General features: G+C 36.6%; 2 protein-coding genes across 8 annotated transcripts in view; both read left to right on the top strand.

Annotated features, from left to right (window-relative positions):
- The window catches only part of LOC128019855 (tyrosine-protein phosphatase non-receptor type 4), a 44,386-nt gene extending 33,954 nt beyond the window's left edge, over nucleotides 1-10,432 (top strand). For all 3 annotated transcript variants that reach the window (XM_052606151.1, XM_052606152.1, XM_052606153.1), the window contains 12 exons: nucleotides 1,938-2,094; nucleotides 3,780-3,863; nucleotides 3,961-4,017; nucleotides 4,329-4,485; nucleotides 4,807-4,973; nucleotides 6,039-6,129; nucleotides 6,214-6,275; nucleotides 6,382-6,528; nucleotides 6,656-6,784; nucleotides 7,222-7,370; nucleotides 7,497-7,632; nucleotides 8,328-10,432. In XM_052606151.1, coding sequence (XP_052462111.1) covers nucleotides 1,938-2,094; nucleotides 3,780-3,863; nucleotides 3,961-4,017; nucleotides 4,329-4,485; nucleotides 4,807-4,973; nucleotides 6,039-6,129; nucleotides 6,214-6,275; nucleotides 6,382-6,528; nucleotides 6,656-6,784; nucleotides 7,222-7,370; nucleotides 7,497-7,632; nucleotides 8,328-8,420 — 1,429 coding nt within the window. In that variant the 3' untranslated portion in view covers nucleotides 8,421-10,432. The remainder of the gene's footprint in view (nucleotides 1-1,937; nucleotides 2,095-3,779; nucleotides 3,864-3,960; nucleotides 4,018-4,328; nucleotides 4,486-4,806; nucleotides 4,974-6,038; nucleotides 6,130-6,213; nucleotides 6,276-6,381; nucleotides 6,529-6,655; nucleotides 6,785-7,221; nucleotides 7,371-7,496; nucleotides 7,633-8,327) is intronic.
- A 752-nt stretch (nucleotides 10,433-11,184) lies between these two features.
- Nucleotides 11,185-19,543, top strand: part of LOC128019854 (band 4.1-like protein 5) — a 37,367-nt gene continuing 29,008 nt past the window's right edge. For 3 of the 5 annotated variants that reach the window (XM_052606150.1, XM_052606149.1, XM_052606148.1), the window contains exons 1-2: nucleotides 11,185-11,480; nucleotides 12,153-12,357. In XM_052606150.1, coding sequence (XP_052462110.1) covers nucleotides 12,178-12,357 — 180 coding nt within the window. In that variant the 5' untranslated portion in view covers nucleotides 11,185-11,480; nucleotides 12,153-12,177. The remainder of the gene's footprint in view (nucleotides 11,481-12,152; nucleotides 12,358-19,543) is intronic. The other 2 variants (XM_052606147.1, XM_052606146.1) reach the window with 2 other exon arrangements.

Raw genomic sequence — 19,543 nt, 5'->3', positions numbered from 1 at the left:
TTAACTTGTTCATGACTGTGGAAACCCTGGTTTGCCAGCACCTGTAGTGTCACAAAATAGTTTAAATGGATATTTCACTTAAAAATGGAAATTCTGCCATTATTTACTCACTCTGATGTCATTCCAAACCCCTATGCATTTCTTTGGATGGAATGCTGATAACCAACCAGTTTCAGTTCCCTTTGACTTTCATTGTATTTTTTGTCTATATAACCGAAACAGTTTGGTTGTCAACCTTCTTTCAAATATCTTCTTGTATGTTAGACAGAACAAAAAGTCATACAGGTTTGGAACAACATGACGGTGAGTAAATGATAATGATTTTTATTAATAGTTTGTGGTTCATTTGTTGGGCATTTTTAGAAAGTCTGGTGTTAGAATGTGACGTATTATAGAATGCATTATATTAGGAGGTATTTACTGGTGCCAATAATGCTTGCTGTTTATTTATTCATTTATACAACAGTTTATCTGTGTTTAAAATGTCTAACGTTTAAAAAAAAAATCCAAAATAGCATAACACCATGTCCTAACCAGTCACCGCTGCAATAAGTAATTGTTAGTTGCTTTGTTTCTAGTTCTTTGGCATTGCTGAGCTACCTGTATTTATATACTACCAATGTTGTGTGACTAATTACATATGTTATCTATTGTAATTTGATTTGGATAAAAGTATCTGTTAAATGCACAAATGTAAATTGCTCTGGGTAGCCCTGCCCACAGTGTAATCTCATTACTCCAACATCTGGTTCTAAATGTGTAATACCCATCAGATATGTGTTAGGACAAGGTGTGAAATCAATTTTCTTCTCAACAAAGTTTGAACATGAGAAATCACAGAAAACTGAAAAAATAAGATATACAGAACAGGTGAGCGGGAAATAGTAGTAGACACAGTAGTAGGCATATATTTAGGGTCTATGTCAGAGATGTTTATGGTATTAATGGTATACTATATGTGCCATCATTGTCATGCTTTCTTTGTTTAATTATATATAATTTAGAGGAACTGAGTATGAATACCTATTTCTTAACACACAGATGTAGGCATAGCGTATGTTCCATAGTCCTTTCGATTCTGCTTTATCTTCCTGTACACATAAAGAATAGACCAACATGCATACTGTACACACACACACAGACACACACACACAGCATATGAAGAAATAAACACCTGGTGCCCAAACTCAAACATCTAAAAGGACTTGCAGAATTCTGGTTTGGCAGTGTTTATAAATCTTTTTGACCAATTTATTCAAAAAAAGCTCATAAGAATCATTTGTTTCAGAATCGGATTACATTGGTCATGTTGTATGTCCCTGCTATCCGTAGATTAACAGACACTTGCTCTATGTGACATTTGATTTGCTCAGCATCTCTGTAAAGGCATGATGTGTTCAGTTTGGGTCAAACAGTCACTTTCTGATACAATGCTGGGGTGAGAACAAAATTTGAAATGAACACTAAACCCAAATGAGGTCAGTGGGAGCCAGTGCACACATGCAGACTTCCACACCCTTACGCCCTACTGTATATACAAACACACACTCGGATACTCGTGACCCTACCTGGTGTAGTGTTCACTGGAAGTGTGTGTCCATTTGTGAAAGCTGAAACAGAGTGCGTTGCATAATTCAGAAGTTCACTGGGTTGTCACACTATAATGTTTTCAGCTGAATTAAATGTATTGAGCTGAATTGTGCTTTCATTGAATTGTGTCATTCATGTGTTGGAAAAAAAAGATGGTATTGGAGCCCTTTTATTAAAGGGATATTCCACCCTGAATAGAAAATTTAAATTATTTACTTATGCTCATGTCGATCCAAACATGTTTGACTCTCTTTTTATCTGTGAAACAAAATACTAGATGTTTTAAAGTATGTTTTTGATGCTCTTTCATTTGTAAATGTTTTTACATTTGTTCCTTAATTTCATAGGTCTCCGGAAGGAGTTGAAGGTCCGCCCCCTGCCCTCCCACCCAAACAGTCCAGGAAGAATCTGAGCCAGCTTATACTGTCCCACTCCCAACAGGACTTGGACAACAACCACATCAATCAAATGTACACTATCCCCATATCAACAGACAAGGTGAAGGTAAGAATACATCAACTGACTCACTCAACCCAGACTGTCTGTGTGCTACTTTGTTGTTCCTCTTCCAAAGTTGGCATTAATAGTCTTGCATCCCTTCCTTCTATGGTGCACTGCTGACATGGTTGTACTTTCAAAAAGTAATAAAGCTCTTGGTGGTTTGGTGCATAGTTTAATACACATAAATATTTTTCATTGCCTAAGTATGTTAATATTTTTCATATTTTTATGTTCACCTAACGCAAAAAGAAGGATGACAGTACAAGATTAAATGTTATTTAAATTAGGGGTGAAAAAGCTAAGTTGTCTTCTGAATTTCATTCAAAAATGTGAATTGTTGGAAATTGTTAAAAACACCCCATAATTTACTCACCTTCAAGGCATCCTAGGTATACATGACTTTCTTCTTTCAGATGAATCCAAGATAGAGATAAGAGATAAAAATGTCCTGGCTCTTCCAAGCTTTTATAATGGCAGTGAATGGGTGTTCTTTTTCAACAGTCTAAAAGAAGTCTAATAAAGTGCATCCATCATCATAAAAAGTGTCCCACATGGCTCCAGCCTATATCATCTGCTTTTCACTAAACAACAACTGCTGCTTGTTATACGAACATTAACTGATAAGATTAGAATATTAAATTAGTATTAAATAAATAATAGAGTGGATGAGTGTCTGTGTGCACACGATGTAAATAAAAGATTAATTGTGCCGTAGTGTAGAGCTTCATTGAATATAACAGAACTTTGTGAGATTGTGAAGAATAGAGATGAGTTAACTTCAGTTAAGTGAAATTGGAGCAGGTGATTGCGCAGTGAAATATTTAGGCAGTGTGGTTGCACATATCGACACACCCCTGTGAGTAAATAAATATGAATGGAATAATAGAACCTTTTAAACTGTTAAACTGATTTTATTAATCTGTCAAAATCCTTACTTTAGGTTAACAGTTAAATGGCCAATATGAGTATCCCTACCTAGGATGCCTTGATTTACGATTTTCATTTATGGGTGAACTGTCCCTTTAATTTCAGTTGGTAAGAGTTTTAGATTTTGGGGGCGTAATGGCCTTAAAAGGATAAGGATAATTCTGTCATTTTCTGTCATACACAAAAGTAAGTTGTTCCAAACCTGTAGAAGTTTCTTTCTTCTGTTGAACATAAAATATATTTTTTAAGAATGTGGTTATCCAAACAGTTGTTTGACTTCCATGGTATGAAAAATATATATATAATATATAATGATAATTACAATGGAAGTCAATGGGGACCAGAAACTGGTTAACCACATTCTTCAAAATATCTTCTTTTGTCTTAAACAGAAGAAAAAAGAAAAAAAAACTTGGTTTGGAACAACTTGAAGATGAGTAAATAATGCCAGAATTAACATTTTTGAGTGAACTATACCTTTAAGTAGCTTCACCTGATCTCTGGAGGTTTACATGTCAGTGTGCAAATAAAACTAGGAAGATCTCAAACAATGACTTGAAACGTTTGAATAGACAGTCAGAAATGTATGAAGGTGCCAAGTCATACACTGCTTTAAAAACCATCCAAAATTTTACTTGAGAGAAATCAATGCAAACTAGCTAAAACCATTTACATGTGCTGTTTTAAATGATTAAATCTAGAACTGAGAAATTGACATGTAAATGTTGACATTATTTTAATTTTTCCCCCCACGCATTTAGCCAAACGGAGTAATTCCACATGACAATCTTGTCCTGATCAAGATGAAACCGGATGAGAATGGGAGATTTGGGTTTAATGTGAAGGTAAAATGCTCTGCATCTGTCATTTTCTGTGACTGATTGTTGAAGATTTAATAATTGCATAGCCTTTATGAAATCACCTCTCTCTCTCCTTTTGTAGGGCGGCTCTGATCAGAAGATGCCCATTATCGTGTCTCGAGTAGCGCCTGGAACATCAGTATGTTTAACTGGCTGTTTACTGTCATAAATACTGTGGTATTGCCTTTTCATAGGGCAGCTGGGATTATAGCTGAAGACAATAAAAACTGATTCATTGAAGAGTGACCCCTATTGGATTAGCAGTGAACTTTCCTGTATGCCTGTATTGAAGGATTTCTGCTGCTTTCCATTCAAAATTATATATGGCTTGGATTTTCCTTCTTGATATTTCTTAATTGATTAAAAAGAATGTTTAAAATAATGCATTGAAACCTATTTTGTCATCTAATGGCAAGTACCTTGAATTTCATCATCTTCTCTCTTCTCTAGGCTGATTTGTGTGTGCCTCGTCTGAATGAAGGCGATCAGGTTGTGCTGATCAATGGTCGACATATTGCAGACCACACGCATGATCAGGTGGTCATGTTCATCAAGGCCAGCTGTGAGAGCCACTTGGGGGAGCTCATCCTGTTGGTGCGACCCAATGGTGAGTGCTGTTCTGATTCATTTACTAGTCTGTGATGTCTTCAAGTCATGTAGAAATAAGTGAAGGTGACATACAGCCGAGTATGGTGACCCATACTCAGAATTAATGCTCTGTATCTAACCCTTTAAAAGTGCACACATACAGCAGTGAACACACACACAGCAGTGAACACACACACGGTTAACACACACCCGAGGAGTGGGCAGCCATTTATGATGCGATTACATTAACATTTCATGTAATTTATTCACACTTTGTATGGCTTGTTCTGTGGATCTGTCACATTATCACATTGCCACCACATTAACTCTCCTTGCATAGCTATCTACGATGTAGTTGAGGAGAAATTGGAGACAGAGCCGGATTTTCAGTACATCCCAGAGAAATCTCCCACAGACCCCTCACAGCTGGACCAGGACGCCTGGAGGGACTCAATGCTGCAGTTAAAGGAGGGCCTCAACAGTGCTACTATGCTTGCCCAGTTTGATGTGAGTTATCAGACTGATTCTGGAACAAATCAAGTTTTTACTCCATACTTGATTACAAATAGCGAGCACCATGATCATTTCTCCTTTGTTCTCCTTTGTAAAAGAGTGTTTAAGTTCATATGTAATTGTTTATCTAAACTGCTCATTTACCGCATGCTCTGAAATCCACAGCAATCAGGGTTGTTCAGGATGTGGTCATATCAAAAGACCTTCCTATTACTTCCTGTCTTTCATCTGACAGCCCTAATATTTTCCTGTTAGTGTGTGAAGGGCTTGTGTATGTGAATAAGTTGATCAAAATGTGAAATATGTGACCCTGGACCACACAACCATTCTTAAGTGTCAATTTTTGTTTAAATAAGATGTACATATCAACTAAAGGCTGAATAAATAAGCTTTCCATTGTTAGGATAGGACAATATATGGCCGAGATACAACTTTTTGAAAATCTGATCATATGATTAAAACTAGAACTGAGAAATTCTAGTTCTAGCATATTACTAATAAAAAATCTAATTGTGATATATTTACTGATATTGATCATTTTGACCCATACAATGTTTTTGGCTATTGCTAAAATGCCTCACTGCTATGAAGTGTTCAGTTTTGGTTAGATTTGCTTTCAAATGAGATTTGATATATATTCTATTTTCATATAGTGCATTTATGTGTTTATGTATTTATGTTTTTATTTACACACACAAATCACCAGGTGGAATGTCCTTGAAATGATCCATTATTAAAATGCTAGAATTTTAGGAGTAATGGGCCATTTCACACAGAATGCGTTTTTGCATTCCACTGCCTTTCCGTTAATTTTCTAAAGATGGATGTGTTTGACTGTTGCACTGGCTTCTTATGCAGCATCTCAAAAATGCATTCTGTGAGAATTTCCCCTTATACAAATCATATTTTAGACATAATTCGACCAGATTTCTATGTCTCGTGAGTGAAATTCATGTATGAAATTCATAAAAGTTGAAAGGAAGGTTTGAGTGTTTTTTGTTAATGAGTTTTCATTCATTAGGATTTTTGTAAACTGACTGACTTCCTTTTATTTTAAAGCAACTGTATCGGAAAAGTCCTGGAATGACAATGGCATGTGCCAAATTACCTCAGAATCTTTCCAAAAACCGCTACAGAGACATCTCACCTTGTGAGTACCGCTGCATGCCATTCCTTTTTACTAATAACCAGCGGAAGTGATAAAACATGAACCGGTTTGTTGTTTTCTTGTCAGATGATGCCACTAGGGTCCTCTTGAAAGGCACAGATGACTACATCAATGCAAATTACATCAATGTAAGTGACTCATAATTATTTTATTACTTACACCAAACTCAGACACCCAAGGAATGATGGACTGTGATTAATAGTCCCTCGTAATTTTGTTTTGTCATGTCCGCAGATGGAAATTCCTGCCTCCAGACTCATAAACCGCTATATCGCCTGCCAGGGGCCACTGCCCAACACGTGCCCGGATTTCTGGCAGATGACGTGGGAGCAGGGCTCCTCTTTGGTAGTCATGCTTACTACTCAGGTCGAGAAAGGACGTGTATGTATATCTTGATCTTTGACATTGTAACTGTGATGGTTTTATTCTAACAAAGAAACAATTAGTTGCAATTCATCTTTTCTGAAATCTTCTCGAGCTTATGTCATTTGATCCATTTCTACCACAGGTGAAGTGCCATCAGTACTGGCCGAACCCCTCAGGTAGTGCCACATACGGCAACTTTCAGGTTTCCTGTCAGACTGAGGAAGGAAACTCTGCTTTCTTGGTTAGGGATATGACTCTGACTCACATTGAGGTGAGTTGTATTGCAGATTTGCATGTTAACAGTCTAAGTCAATTCTTACTTTGACTTGAACCGTGCAATGTTGCAGTTCTTCATAAAGTTTCTAGACTGATGTTTTGATAGTTCACCTAAAAATACAATTTTGTCATGTACTCACCGTCTTGTCATTCTGAAACTGTATGATATTTTGAAGAAAGTTGGTAACCAAACAGTTTTGTTACCCGTTGCATGGACAAAAAGCATCAACATATTTTTTAATTTATGTTCTACAGACAAAATAAAGTTTTGTAATGACATAAGGGTGAGTAAATGATAACATAATTTTCATGTTTGGGTACTTGGCAAATGTTCATTTTGAACTCCAGGATCTTATTTGCAGTGTTTCATTTGTCGTGATCCCATTATAACAGTGTCATTTTGGTGTATTGCTTTGTTGTGTGTACTGTTAGAGTGGGGAAAGCAGGGAAATGACCCAAATCCAGTACCTGGCGTGGCCTGATCATGGTGTACCGGATGACTCAACGGACTTCTTGGATTTCGTGGCTCTGGTCCGAAGTAAACGAGCTGGGAAGGATGAGCCTGTTGTGGTCCATTGCAGGTAATTAATATGTCTATATCACAAAGTAGTTTCTAAATGTAGTTATCCAAAGTGAATTACATAGTAATCAAGTGTGTTACCATTTCCCCTTTTTATCCCTCCCTCTTGCCCTCTTTCATATCCCAGCGCTGGGATTGGCCGGACGGGAGTTCTCATCACCATGGAGACAGCAATGTGTCTGATGGAGTGCGGCCAGCCGGTGTATCCATTAGAAATTGTGAGAACTATGCGGGATCAGAGGGCCATGATGATTCAGACTCCTGTAAGTCCTGCCCACCTTCTTCCGTCCGGTCGTTTCCTCCATCAGTCAACCATTGGGGGTTTGTTTTTGCCTCCCAGAATCCAGGATCTTGTATACAGCGTTTCATTTTTCATGATCCCATTATACTGGTGTCATTTTGTGTTTGTTGCTTAGTTGTGTGTGAGGAAAGCTGGGAATTGACCCAAATTTATGCTTACAGCATTTATGTTTTTTTTTTTTTTTGTGCTTCACGATTTCCAAAAAAATATTATGCAGCATATCTGTTTTCAATGTTGATAATAATGTTTAAAATGTTTTTTGAGCACTAATTCAGCATATTAGAATGATTTCTGAATAATCATGATAGAATGAAGACCGGAGTAATGGCTGAAAATTCAGCTTTACCATCACAGGAATAAATTACATTTTAAAATACATTTAAAAAAATATAAAAAAGGATGTTTGAAATTGTAGTGTATAACAATATTATTGTTTTTGCTGCTATTATTTTTGATCAAATAGCTGAAACCTTGATGTGCAAAAAATATTTTTTACTTTATATTTACACTTTATATTTTGAACATGTATTGTTTTTTTTTTTCTGGCTTCACTTGGTGCATGATTTTGAAGGATGGACCTGATTTTTTTTTTTACTTTCATTTCTTCCTGACACGTCTTCCATTCATCATGACTTCTCCTCTGTTCTTTCTTCTCAGAGCCAGTTCAAGTTTGTGTGTGAGGCCATACTGAAGGTTTATGAGGAGGGCCTGGTGAAACCGCTCAAGTCCACGCTGTACGAATCCAACTAACGAAATGCCAGCTTTTCCCGAAAACGATACTGAAATTCACTGACAGGATCTTCTTCACATGATGACATCACAGCTCTGTGATGAAGTATCCCTCGCCAGGAACACAGCTCATAAACCAAGCACTGCTGCACTTTACAATGGCAAAGAGACTTTATGCCAGGCTTCAACGAGGAGAGAAACAGCAACAAATAATCTAACAAAGGTGAATGAGGTACTTGTAGGAACTTTGAGTGTTCAGGGTTTTAACAGATATATATGTTAATAATGAATATAGTGGAGATTGCTGGTGCCATATGTGTGTAAGGGCAGGCCCGTGAATGAATGACTGTTTTTATATGTGGTCACCTATTATTTTGAGACAAACAACACCTACAAAACAATTTACATCCAGGCCTGTGCTGCAGATGAACATTTGTATTTTTATTAGAAATATTTATTGTATTAATTTCAATATTGAGCCCTGCATAAGAAACTACTTACAAAAAAAAAAAAAAAGAAGGTTTTCTTAAGACAATTATCATTTTTCCTGTTTGTTTGTTCTCCCTTTTTGGGGCAGATCGAAAATTTGTTTTATTTATTTTTCCTGTCAAACTGAAATGCTGTCAACAGGGACTTTAAAGCACTTTGCATTACAGCTGTGATGCAAAATATCAGTTTGGTCTCTCAAGCAGAAGTTAAACGAATACAAGAATGAAAATATTGTGATTATTTACTCACCCTTGTGTCTTTCCGAACCCATATGATGCTTTTGGAGATGGAGTGCAAAAAATGTTTAGAAAAATGTTTGTGCTGCTCTTTTCCATACAGCGAAAGCCTACAAGATCATTATATTCCAAATCGTCTGAAGCCCAACAATTGCTTTGTGTGAGGAAAAGACTGAAATGTAACTTTAATTACTAAAAATATTCCACCCAGGTATTAGTTCATCAGCTTGACACAATTACTTATGAACCAGTATGTTTGTAGAATAATAAATTCAGGGCCACCAACCCACAGAAATTAACATATAGAACAATCAAATTATAAAAAGACTGCCATGAAGAAATTGGATCTGTCCAGAGGCAAACATTCCCCGAAAGAATCAACTTCTTACCATTTTAAAATCAGATATTCGATTAAAGGTTTAGTATCCCCTGTAGGTAAAGCAATTTAAATAAGTTAAGTATGGCAAACAAGAACTGCTTTTTGTGTTGTTCAATCTAAATGTTACACACCATTGTGTGTCAAATGCAGTACCGTGTTGGAGGATCAAACTGGAGTTAGTTTATGGTTGACCAGTTTAGTTCTTGTAGCAGACTGTGCCTGCAGAATATCCAGCACGCTGTGAGTGTGTCCAGTACGTGTGTTGTTGTGTTATCACTGTATGTTTCTGATGTCTGTATGTGCAAATGTGTTTTATAGTACTGTTAGTGTGAATGTGAGAGCCCAAATCATGTGTTTAGGGTTGATCTAGGCCTGGTTCAACACAATTGAGCTGATGTCTGGTTCAGGCCATCTGATTTTTAGTTTATTTAATCGAGCCCTAGTTTTATTATCAGTCTTCGTTTAGAAGCCATCATATTAACATTGTTAAACTATCAAATAAAATGTTTGACCCATTGCCCAGTTTCACAGGTCATCTCTAGTTGAAAGCTGAGTTGAATCAATGCCTGTACTCTTTGTAAGTTACTGTCTACTTTTACAGTCAATCATATGTTTCTTTGTCGTCATAATTGCTGGAGAACCTTGGTTTTTGGACCAAAATATTCCATTCTATGCTCAACAGGCTACAGGTTTTACCAAAAGACATTTAAAACAGGTATATGGCATGGAATTTGGGAGAAACTACATGCCCCCTGCCTTGTGGGACAGCACTTTTTCAACAAAGATGTACAATTGTAGACTGGTGTTAATGTTTAATTTGCTGCAAAAAAAAAAAAAAAAAAAAAGTTGTGCCACTTGTCCATTTTTATGAAAATATTATAAAGTGTACATACAATGTTGTATATTAAAAAGAAAATCTTTAAAATAAATTAAGGTGTGTGATCTGGGTCGTTTTTGTATATGATATGTATTATTATTAATATTATTATTATTACATTGCACATTTGAATTCCTCCTCTGAAGATTTTGGCAGGGAGGAAAGTTTTTGAAGCTGCCCTCAGTAAACCAGGGGGTGGTGCTGTTAGAAATAAATAAATACAGAGCACCTGTAAGCACTTGAGTTTTTGAGGGCTGAAAATAAGATATTTTTCTTTTTTTGCTGACCCAAGTAGATTTACCCTAGCCTTTATATATATATTATATATATAATTTATTTAGCTATTTATTTATTTAGCTATTAATTTAAAGCTATTAAAATTAAGTTATAATATTTTTTATTTTATTTTAATTAAGTGTTCAGATTATATAATTTCAAACCATTATATGAAACCACATTATTTTCATTCTAACCAATGCTATAAAGATAAAACGACTTGGTGTATAAAACGATTACGGTAAAAACATTTGGGATAAGCCTATGCAGTTTTAGTACAATATTCCAAAATGTTCTCATGAATGTTTTTATTTCTATCAGTACATTTTTGTGTCTGAATCTGGATTAGGATGCGCTGATTTACACTTTTCTGACATGTCACACAATATATGATTATAGTTTACCGAAATATAATAAGAATTTAAGTTAATTAATATTATTATAATAATGTAGCCGAGTGTCAAAAGTTTGGATTCCATTTTTACTCTACACTGGCCCTTTAAATGTAAATCCACTTTTAGGGATTTGCGTGACGTCATTTCCTGAGGGAAAACAAAACAGCCACCCCACAAGCTTTCGGACCGGGGCGAATATCAGTAAATCTTACCTCCAAACAAGTAAAGTGGCTGAACCACACTGCGCCGTAGAAGATGGATATTTCAAAACACAAAGTTTATTGATAAAGGCCAATGCTAAAAGACTTTCATTGGCGGAATATTAATCACTCTGCAGTAAGTATCGCTTTTGTCTGTGGTCTGTCTGAGGATCAACAAGTGGATTGGAGCTGCTAGCGCGCGAGCGTCTCGAGTGCGGTCATCCCAGAGGTGGGCGCGATATATATCTTTTGATGAATCACTCACTATAGCCTTATTGTAAGCGCTAGCTGTTTGTATTATTAAATACAGCGCTTTTATGTCGTCCCGCAGTTAAATGTAAATTCTGCGCATTTTTTTTCTTGAGCAAACAGGTGTTAGTGAAGTTCAGTCATTCAGTGCGTAATTGTAAGCCACACACAATGATTTTAATCGAAACATATAATATATAAATAAATATATATTTTAAATGTGCGTTGGTGTTAGAAAGCTGCGGATTTAATTTGAAGACCGTAATAAAAGGAGATAGCAGACGTCTATAATGTATATTTACCACAGTGGTGAGAGTGAAGGTAACTGCTTTAGCAGTTGTAACTTATTCAGAGTCTCTAAATAACTTAAACCTTTTTTTTTCTTCATAAAAAACACAGTTTGTTTTATGAAAATTGTAGTTATATTGACATAACCGTGATGGGTTTCCCTTGTTACTGTGGTCTTATTACAGATGATTCAGTTAAATAATAGTTGCTATACATGCAGTATACATACATGTATGTACGTACATACATACATATACAAACAATCTGAGTTAATGGTCTTATTATAGATTCCACTGATCCACTGTGGTTAGAGTTAAGAACTATAGCGATTTGTCATTTTTAACTGAGGTGGTCTTTCTTCCAGACTTGATTAACGAGTCTCCCTGAACATGCTGAGCTTCCTTCGCCGGACTTTGGGCCGACGGTCCATCCGCAAACATGCCGAGAAAGCTCGACTCCGGGAAGCCCAGCGAGCCACAACACACATCCCTGCTGCTGGAGATGCCAAGTCCATCATCACCTGCCGAGTGTCTTTGTTAGATGGCACAGATGTCAGTGTTGATTTGCCGGTGAGTTGACTAATACAATTAAGTGTACATGTGTATGGTTTTCATAAACCGATCTGTGGTCAGTTTCAGTGCTCTTGCCAGGTATACTTGTTGCAATACAATCTGTTTTAGTTGCGTTGCAATCTTGTGTGGTTGCAACTTAAAATGTGACCTTCTTTGAAGCTCAAGGTTGAATCCTAGGGATAAATTTTCAGCCTGTGCTCTGACAGAAACTTGCCTACTGAGTCACGCTGATACTCCAGTATGACAGCGAGAATACTCTCCATTGTTCATTGCTGTTTATCCTGGGAGAAAAGAACAGTGAAACTAGACATCTCTGGTGGGTAAAATAAGAAACTGTGCTCTCAGGCTGGTCTTTTTTCCTGCCGGTGCATGCATCTTAACTTTGTAAAGCCTGCTGTATCATATTTGATACATTAATTTGTAAGGCCCCTAAATTATCAGCATGAAATAAAAAAATAACTTGCTTAAAAAAACTGAACAATGAACAAACTACTACATCATGCCTTCTGCCACCGACTGATAGTCCATACTGTTTTAGCAAGTAAATGGCCTTTTTATTAAACATAAGTACTAAATTAATATTGTTATTAATATTTCATGATGAACATTTACTGGACTGAAGCAACTTGGGTTTCTTGATTATTCATTCATATTTGTTTTTTGCAAAATAGTCATGTAAGCATGTGTGTGTCAAATATGATACAACAGACTTTTGAAAAAAGTTATTTTATTATTAACATTATACATTTTGCCACCCACAATTGAAACAACAGAGTTTTTAAGAAGCATTTAGGTATCATCTTACCAAAATATATTATTGGGATATATTGTTGCAGATGATATTTACCATTTTGTTTATAGTCTAGTATACAGTAACACTTTCATACTAGCGTGCATATGGCATTCTGTGTTGTTTGTCCACGCTTTTTGATTATTGCTGTTGTAATGTGGGAAGCCAATAGTCTGTTTTACTTGTTCTTTTTCAGCAAACCATATTTTTTTCATGCATCATCAGATTTGAGATGAGCCGTAGTGCAAGGGAGGTCAGTCTCAAGTGTGTGGGGCGGACGGCAGTACGTACCAAGAGTACCGCGATACGTATCGTGGATGGTCATAATATCAGCATCTGTGCAGTTCTTTGTCGTAAATACAGGTTTCAAAATGTTATTGGTTCGTAATCGGTTTTATTATCTGCTGTAAAGTTTTCACTCCATTCACCCCCTCATCACCACAGCGGTTTTCTCAAGCAAAAATTTAGCACTTTAACACATAAGCGCATACTTTATAAAACGATCATGTTGCCATTTTAACTTGTAGATGTAACTTTCAATATAAAACATATTACAGTGCATTAACTACCATACAGTCATGCACCGAAATGATTAACGACAGTGACGGACAGTACTTGAGCATAGAAAGAGGTTTCTATACTTGAGCTAAAGAAAGAGGTTTGTACTGTATTTGGCTTATTCATTACTCAAATGTTATAGGCCAACCCATCTGTTCAATACAGTGGTATACTGCAATGAGTTTAGTATACAGTACTACCCTACCCTATTAGTCAAACATTTATTTTATTTCTTTTATGATTATTATTATTATTATTTTTAATTATTATACCCTCATTTGGGGCTGAGCCCCCCTAAAATGAAAATTTTTATTTTTTTACGAAGGATGAACCTTTTTGGCTAAACAAAATGAAACAATGGACCGAAGGCCGAATACCGAACACGGTTTTTCACATTTTCCCCCAATGTAGGCCTATATTGCCTTTTTTTTTTTTTTCACCATTGCATGAATTACATTGTCAAAATGAAAATATTTCTTGTTGAACCTACTTTTTGTAATCTCTGTTTGATGCTTTACACAACAATGACTTTAAATTATCTTTTTGGAGTAGTTTCTCCAAATTTGATTAATCACCACATGCAATTAATTATATAAAAAATTTGAATCGCTTACCAGCCCTAATTTTTATCTTACAATAAATTAAGATTACATTCCTACAATAAGTTAATGTTTAGACTACAATAAGATATGTTCTTGCATAGAACTGAATTGAAATGCAAAGTATGCTAACATTATTATTAGCAAATATTGTTGCATAATTCATACTTTTTCATATGTTTTTTTTAATGGCAATTAAGTGCGGTTCAGTGTGGTTTTTGGGCTGGTCTCTGTAGATTACTAATGGCCTGTTTGAGGCTTGAAGAGGAAATAACCAATGTAAGCGGGATTCACATGCCATAGTAGTTTACGCTAAAATCGTAATCTTCCAAACCCACATTACTTACGTTCTTACATAGCATTAAAGGAGGATTTTGGCAGGATAAAAATTCTACAATATATGCTTTTTAAAAAGCACTGTAGAAACTGATTTATTTTTATTTATTTATTTTTTCTGGTCTCCTGTTCACCCAATTTAAGCACCAAAGAACAGATGACCAACCACGGCACCTCTGTAGACAGAGAGACAACAAACTCATTGTATAGTACTATGCTGCTGGAAGAGAGACATAAATATCTTTACAGTTCGCAAGCTGCACAAACATGCAGTGACCATCTGGTGCATCTCCAAGGAGAAGCATTTCAAACAGTCTCCCCGGATACCCATAAATACTGAGTCGCTGTTTCACTGCCCAGTGTGAAGGTGGAGGATTCAAGTTCACTTAATTTCCTGGCTTGACATATATGTTCTCTCACATTGAAGAATGAAGCCAAGCCTGGTGGGGTCAGCCTGTTAGTTTAGGATGACTACTTTATTGACTAAAACTGTAATATTTTAGTTGCAGTGCTTTAATAGAAGAATATATGGCCATGTTCATACACCAACAGAATACGGTTGTTAGTCGTGTGTTTGAGCTCTGCTATGGAATCTGCTATACCTGCTGCCGGCCGCAGCATATTGAAGGAAAACCCAACACAGATTAGTTGTGTGAAAAAGCAAAACCATCATAACTCGCATATCAAGATGAAGCAAATCAACCTTGGCGTCCAATTCCCTTCCGCTCCCTGAGTTCTCTCCACCGCTGGGAAGCTGCTTCAACTATATTCCAGGTCCTACCTCTTCCCTGATCGTAACCTTTCTTTTTTTAATTATTTGTTTCTCTGAAATGTTCCTCTTTTTTTTTTTTTTTATTTGCCATCTCTCACTATCTGTAGTTGATCTGCTAATATCCAACCTGAGCACTCTCTTTTCCGTATCTTTACTAGACGAGCTCTTTACTGCTGATTGGCAGTGAGTGTGTTTTGGGACTCGATCCGGATGAACTCGTATCAAGTCTTATTTATTTATGAGACTTTTCAGTTTTATGGACGTTGCCATATTGGATATTAGTGTCAATAGGGGTGGGCAATATGACCAAAATCTTATTTCATGGTATGATAACTTTTATTAACAATATTTATGTCGACATAGCTATTTTTATATCATATATGTTATTCAAAATAAGAAAAAGCAGCAAATTACAAATACAATAGAACAAATAAATATATAAAAAAACTTTTAATTTATTCACTACAGTAGACTACAGTCAGGTAGAGTAAGTTTATTTAACGTCGTAAGAAATATTTCAGAAATTGAAAATAGTGTATACATAAAACACTACATAGTCTTCACTATATCAATCAAACAGGAACTGATTCTTATTAAAGATCCAGAAGTGATTCAATCAAGTGCAACATTAATGACAGAGTTTTATATAGATTATTGTTTTTTCAATTAATTGCACAGCCCTACTCTTACATTTATTTTCACATAACTGACTGTGTTTACATGAATACTCCTCATGATGGCCATTTTGACATAATTTTGTGCCTATTTGACCAAGCACAAAAGAGATCTGTTTTTGCGATCACATACTGTCTGAGAGATGCACTTTCTCAATGTGTGAGTCAGTCAGCACCGCATTGAGTTATTTTTTCACTGCTTATTACACTTTATGACTATCAAGTGCGTCCCACTCTTTATTTTCTCATTCATGCATGTTTACTTGTCACTCCAAGGTGTATATAACTTTTAAGTAGTACTATGTTTTAGGGGTGGGCGATATGAGCTAAAATTGATATCATGACATTTTGCATTGTCCAGGCGGTATCGATATTATATTGCGATTATGATGAAAAACAATTACAGGCAAAATATTATAACTAGAAAATTGACGGACGGGACATAGACGTGAAAGACTTTTTTTGTGCCATTTGTTTTTCTCAAAAAATGTCAACATGAGGTAGGCCTTTATTGATTAAATTAAATTAAATATTGTGTTTTTGAGTACGCCAGTGGTTCCCAAACGTTTTCTGCCGGTCCTCCTCTTGTAGAGAAAAATATTTTCAATCTCATTAACCATTTCTGATTATCAATGTTATAAACATTTGTGCTGCTTAATCGTGCCACTCGCGTCTAGTGTAGACACATTGTTTTGGTATGTGTGAACCTTAAGTATATTCATAATCTGCTTTACCTTTACCTAGCACTGGAAGTCATTTCACAAACTTGTAACTTTCATGCTTAGAGCAGAACTATGCATCGTCCATTTATATTTCTACATAGCCCTAAGTGCGATCGAAGAAGCTGAGTTGTATTGCAGAGAGCTGTGATATATTTATATATATATACATTTATATAGCACTTCCGTCAGTGAATATGCATCCTGCAAAACACTAAAATAAATATCAAAGAAATAATACCGTTAAACAAGAAAGTAGCCTAAATAAGAAGGCTTAATACACCCTGTCTAACGGACGAGAGCAGCGCAGCGTGACAAAATACTTTTTATAATCAGTGATGATTCTATGGATGCGGCAAGACACGACAAATCCCCAACAGTAGTTTATGAGGCACTGACACAGAGTTGGAGACACTAGACAGACAAAATCTGTTGCGACGCGGCAGTATCGTGTCCGGTAAAGACATAGTTCACTGTTCTGCCGCCAAGCAAGCAGTGCATTCCCAACAAGGTCTATTGTCCAACAAAAATATTTATTAGCTAAATGCATGTTGTTTGAAGTCAGTAATTATCATAGACTTATAGTCTAAATAAAACAATGTGCAACAATTGCTGTTATTACAAAAAAAAACAAAAAACTATATAAATGCAAAATTTTAATTCATGAATATATAATGGTGTCCACGGTATAGCAAAATCCATATCATGTATCAACATAATACCGGTAAAGATTAAAGCACTCCCCTACTATGTTACGCAGATATATTTACATATCGCAGAATACACGATATAGCAAAATCTCTAACGATAAACACTTTATTCCGCGTTAACTACGCCGACTATGGTTAGTGGTCAGGAATACAGGCTTGACTCCAACTGCACATTCACACAGACAGTATTTGAGATGCTACTGTAAATCATTGTTTGAACTGGACATTTTGAGACTCACACCTGTAAGTAAATGTGGTTGTCAATCCCAAAAATTGAACAGTGCAAACATAGCCTATATGTGCAACTTCTCAGATTTTCTTGTTTTGTTATTTGTTATTCACAACTATTAGCATATAAACATGTTAAACCTGAGCGAGGGTGGTAGATACAGGTTCAGAACAAGCAATCAAACCAAGTGTTACTTTCTGTCCTGCTTGCTGGAAGCACACTGAGGAAGTAACTGAGCCTCCAAAGGCTGTATTTTGGCCTAGCAGCCTGGAAAACTTCAGCTGAACAATGTGAGTCCTGAGCCTGAGGTTCACTCAAGCACACAATGGACTCTTTGTCTGCATTCTTGCAGTTCACTGGGATGCTTTGTACACTATGCCAACTCATTGGGGCCTGCGTGAGCATCCGGTGCTGTTCGCCTGGGCTACAGCTAAACCAGTCTTCCCAAATCTGAGTGGAACAGTTGGGAGAGACACTTGTGTGTCAGCATTCTTTTTCATACATGGAGATGCTAGCATGGATGTAGCTGACAATAAACTACTACTTTGAGTACTAAACAGTGTATTTAAAATAGAGTATGCCAAAGATAAAGGTGTTTTTTTATCTTGGGTCTTCTGAAAACAAGAAATTTAAACTTTATAACTCTCTTTGATTTACATCAGACAGTCCATTAAATGGCCCCTTTGGTAATCGCTTCAAGTAGTAACATTTATCACTTGCTTAAAACTAGGGATGCATCGGTTGACCAGCCATAAATCGGAACCGGCCAGTTTTTGCTTAAAGAGGGGTTGAAATGCTTGTTTTCACTCAATATCCTGTTAATCTTAAGTACCTATAGAGTAGTACTGCATCCTTCATAACTCCAAAAAGTCTTTAGTTTTATTATATTCATAAGAGAAAGATAGTCTGTACCGATTTTTCCCGGAAAAACACGACCGGCTGGAGGCGTGACGTGTGGGCGGAGCTAAAGAATCACAAGCGCCAGTAGGCTTTTGCGTGCGCATGCGGTTCCAACACACGATCGTGACCCTTTTTTGTTGGGACTGCATTATCCTTAAGAAATAAATGATGTGCAAATCCGGCGTCAAACTGGGCCTTGTTTGTAAAACAAGCATCTTCGAAATGCAGGGAACAAACACAAACACTTGCACAACTCCGTTGATGCTCTGTAAAAATAAACTCCATCCACTGGTCCCTTAATGCTGTTTTTTTTTTTTGGTAATCTGTGCAGGGTTGTCTTGCCCTGGCAACCAAAAACACACTCCTTTTGTGACATTACGCGACGCTCTCGCTCTGATCAGTGAACGTCTGTTGTGCTCTCAGTGCTCTGCTCTACGGGAGTGCGTGCTCTTCCGGGAGAAGTGCCCTTAGGACCCATATAAGGAAATTCCGCTCCATCTAACGTCACACAGAGCCATACTCGAAAAAAACTTTCCGAAACTTGTGACAAACCGGAAGGAATATTTTTGGAACAGAAATCAGCCCATCGGCCGTTTTTTTTTTTTTTTTTTTTTTTTTTAGCACATTTTTCCGGAAATGCGCCCACGTGCACAGACTACATTGTAATCATTCGCTTTCATGTAATTTGTGTGGATGTATTTCGGAATCTGTGCGCAAGACATGGGCAGCCGTTCAGCACTGGAAGTGCAGCGCTAATCGTCTGAGGCACCGATAGCAGGAAGCGAGCAGTCAACTGCAGCACTTAAGAGCCCCTTTCCTGCGCTCACTGAAGTTTTGTGAGCGTACTGTACCTGTCCACGCCCTGCACAAGAGACAGTGAAGGGATGTTCAGCTCA

Source organism: Carassius gibelio, chromosome A9 (genome assembly GCF_023724105.1).
Source record: "Carassius gibelio isolate Cgi1373 ecotype wild population from Czech Republic chromosome A9, carGib1.2-hapl.c, whole genome shotgun sequence".
In the NCBI taxonomy this organism is placed as follows: domain Eukaryota; kingdom Metazoa; phylum Chordata; class Actinopteri; order Cypriniformes; family Cyprinidae; genus Carassius; species Carassius gibelio.
This window is presented reverse-complemented; position numbering and strand designations above follow the sequence as displayed.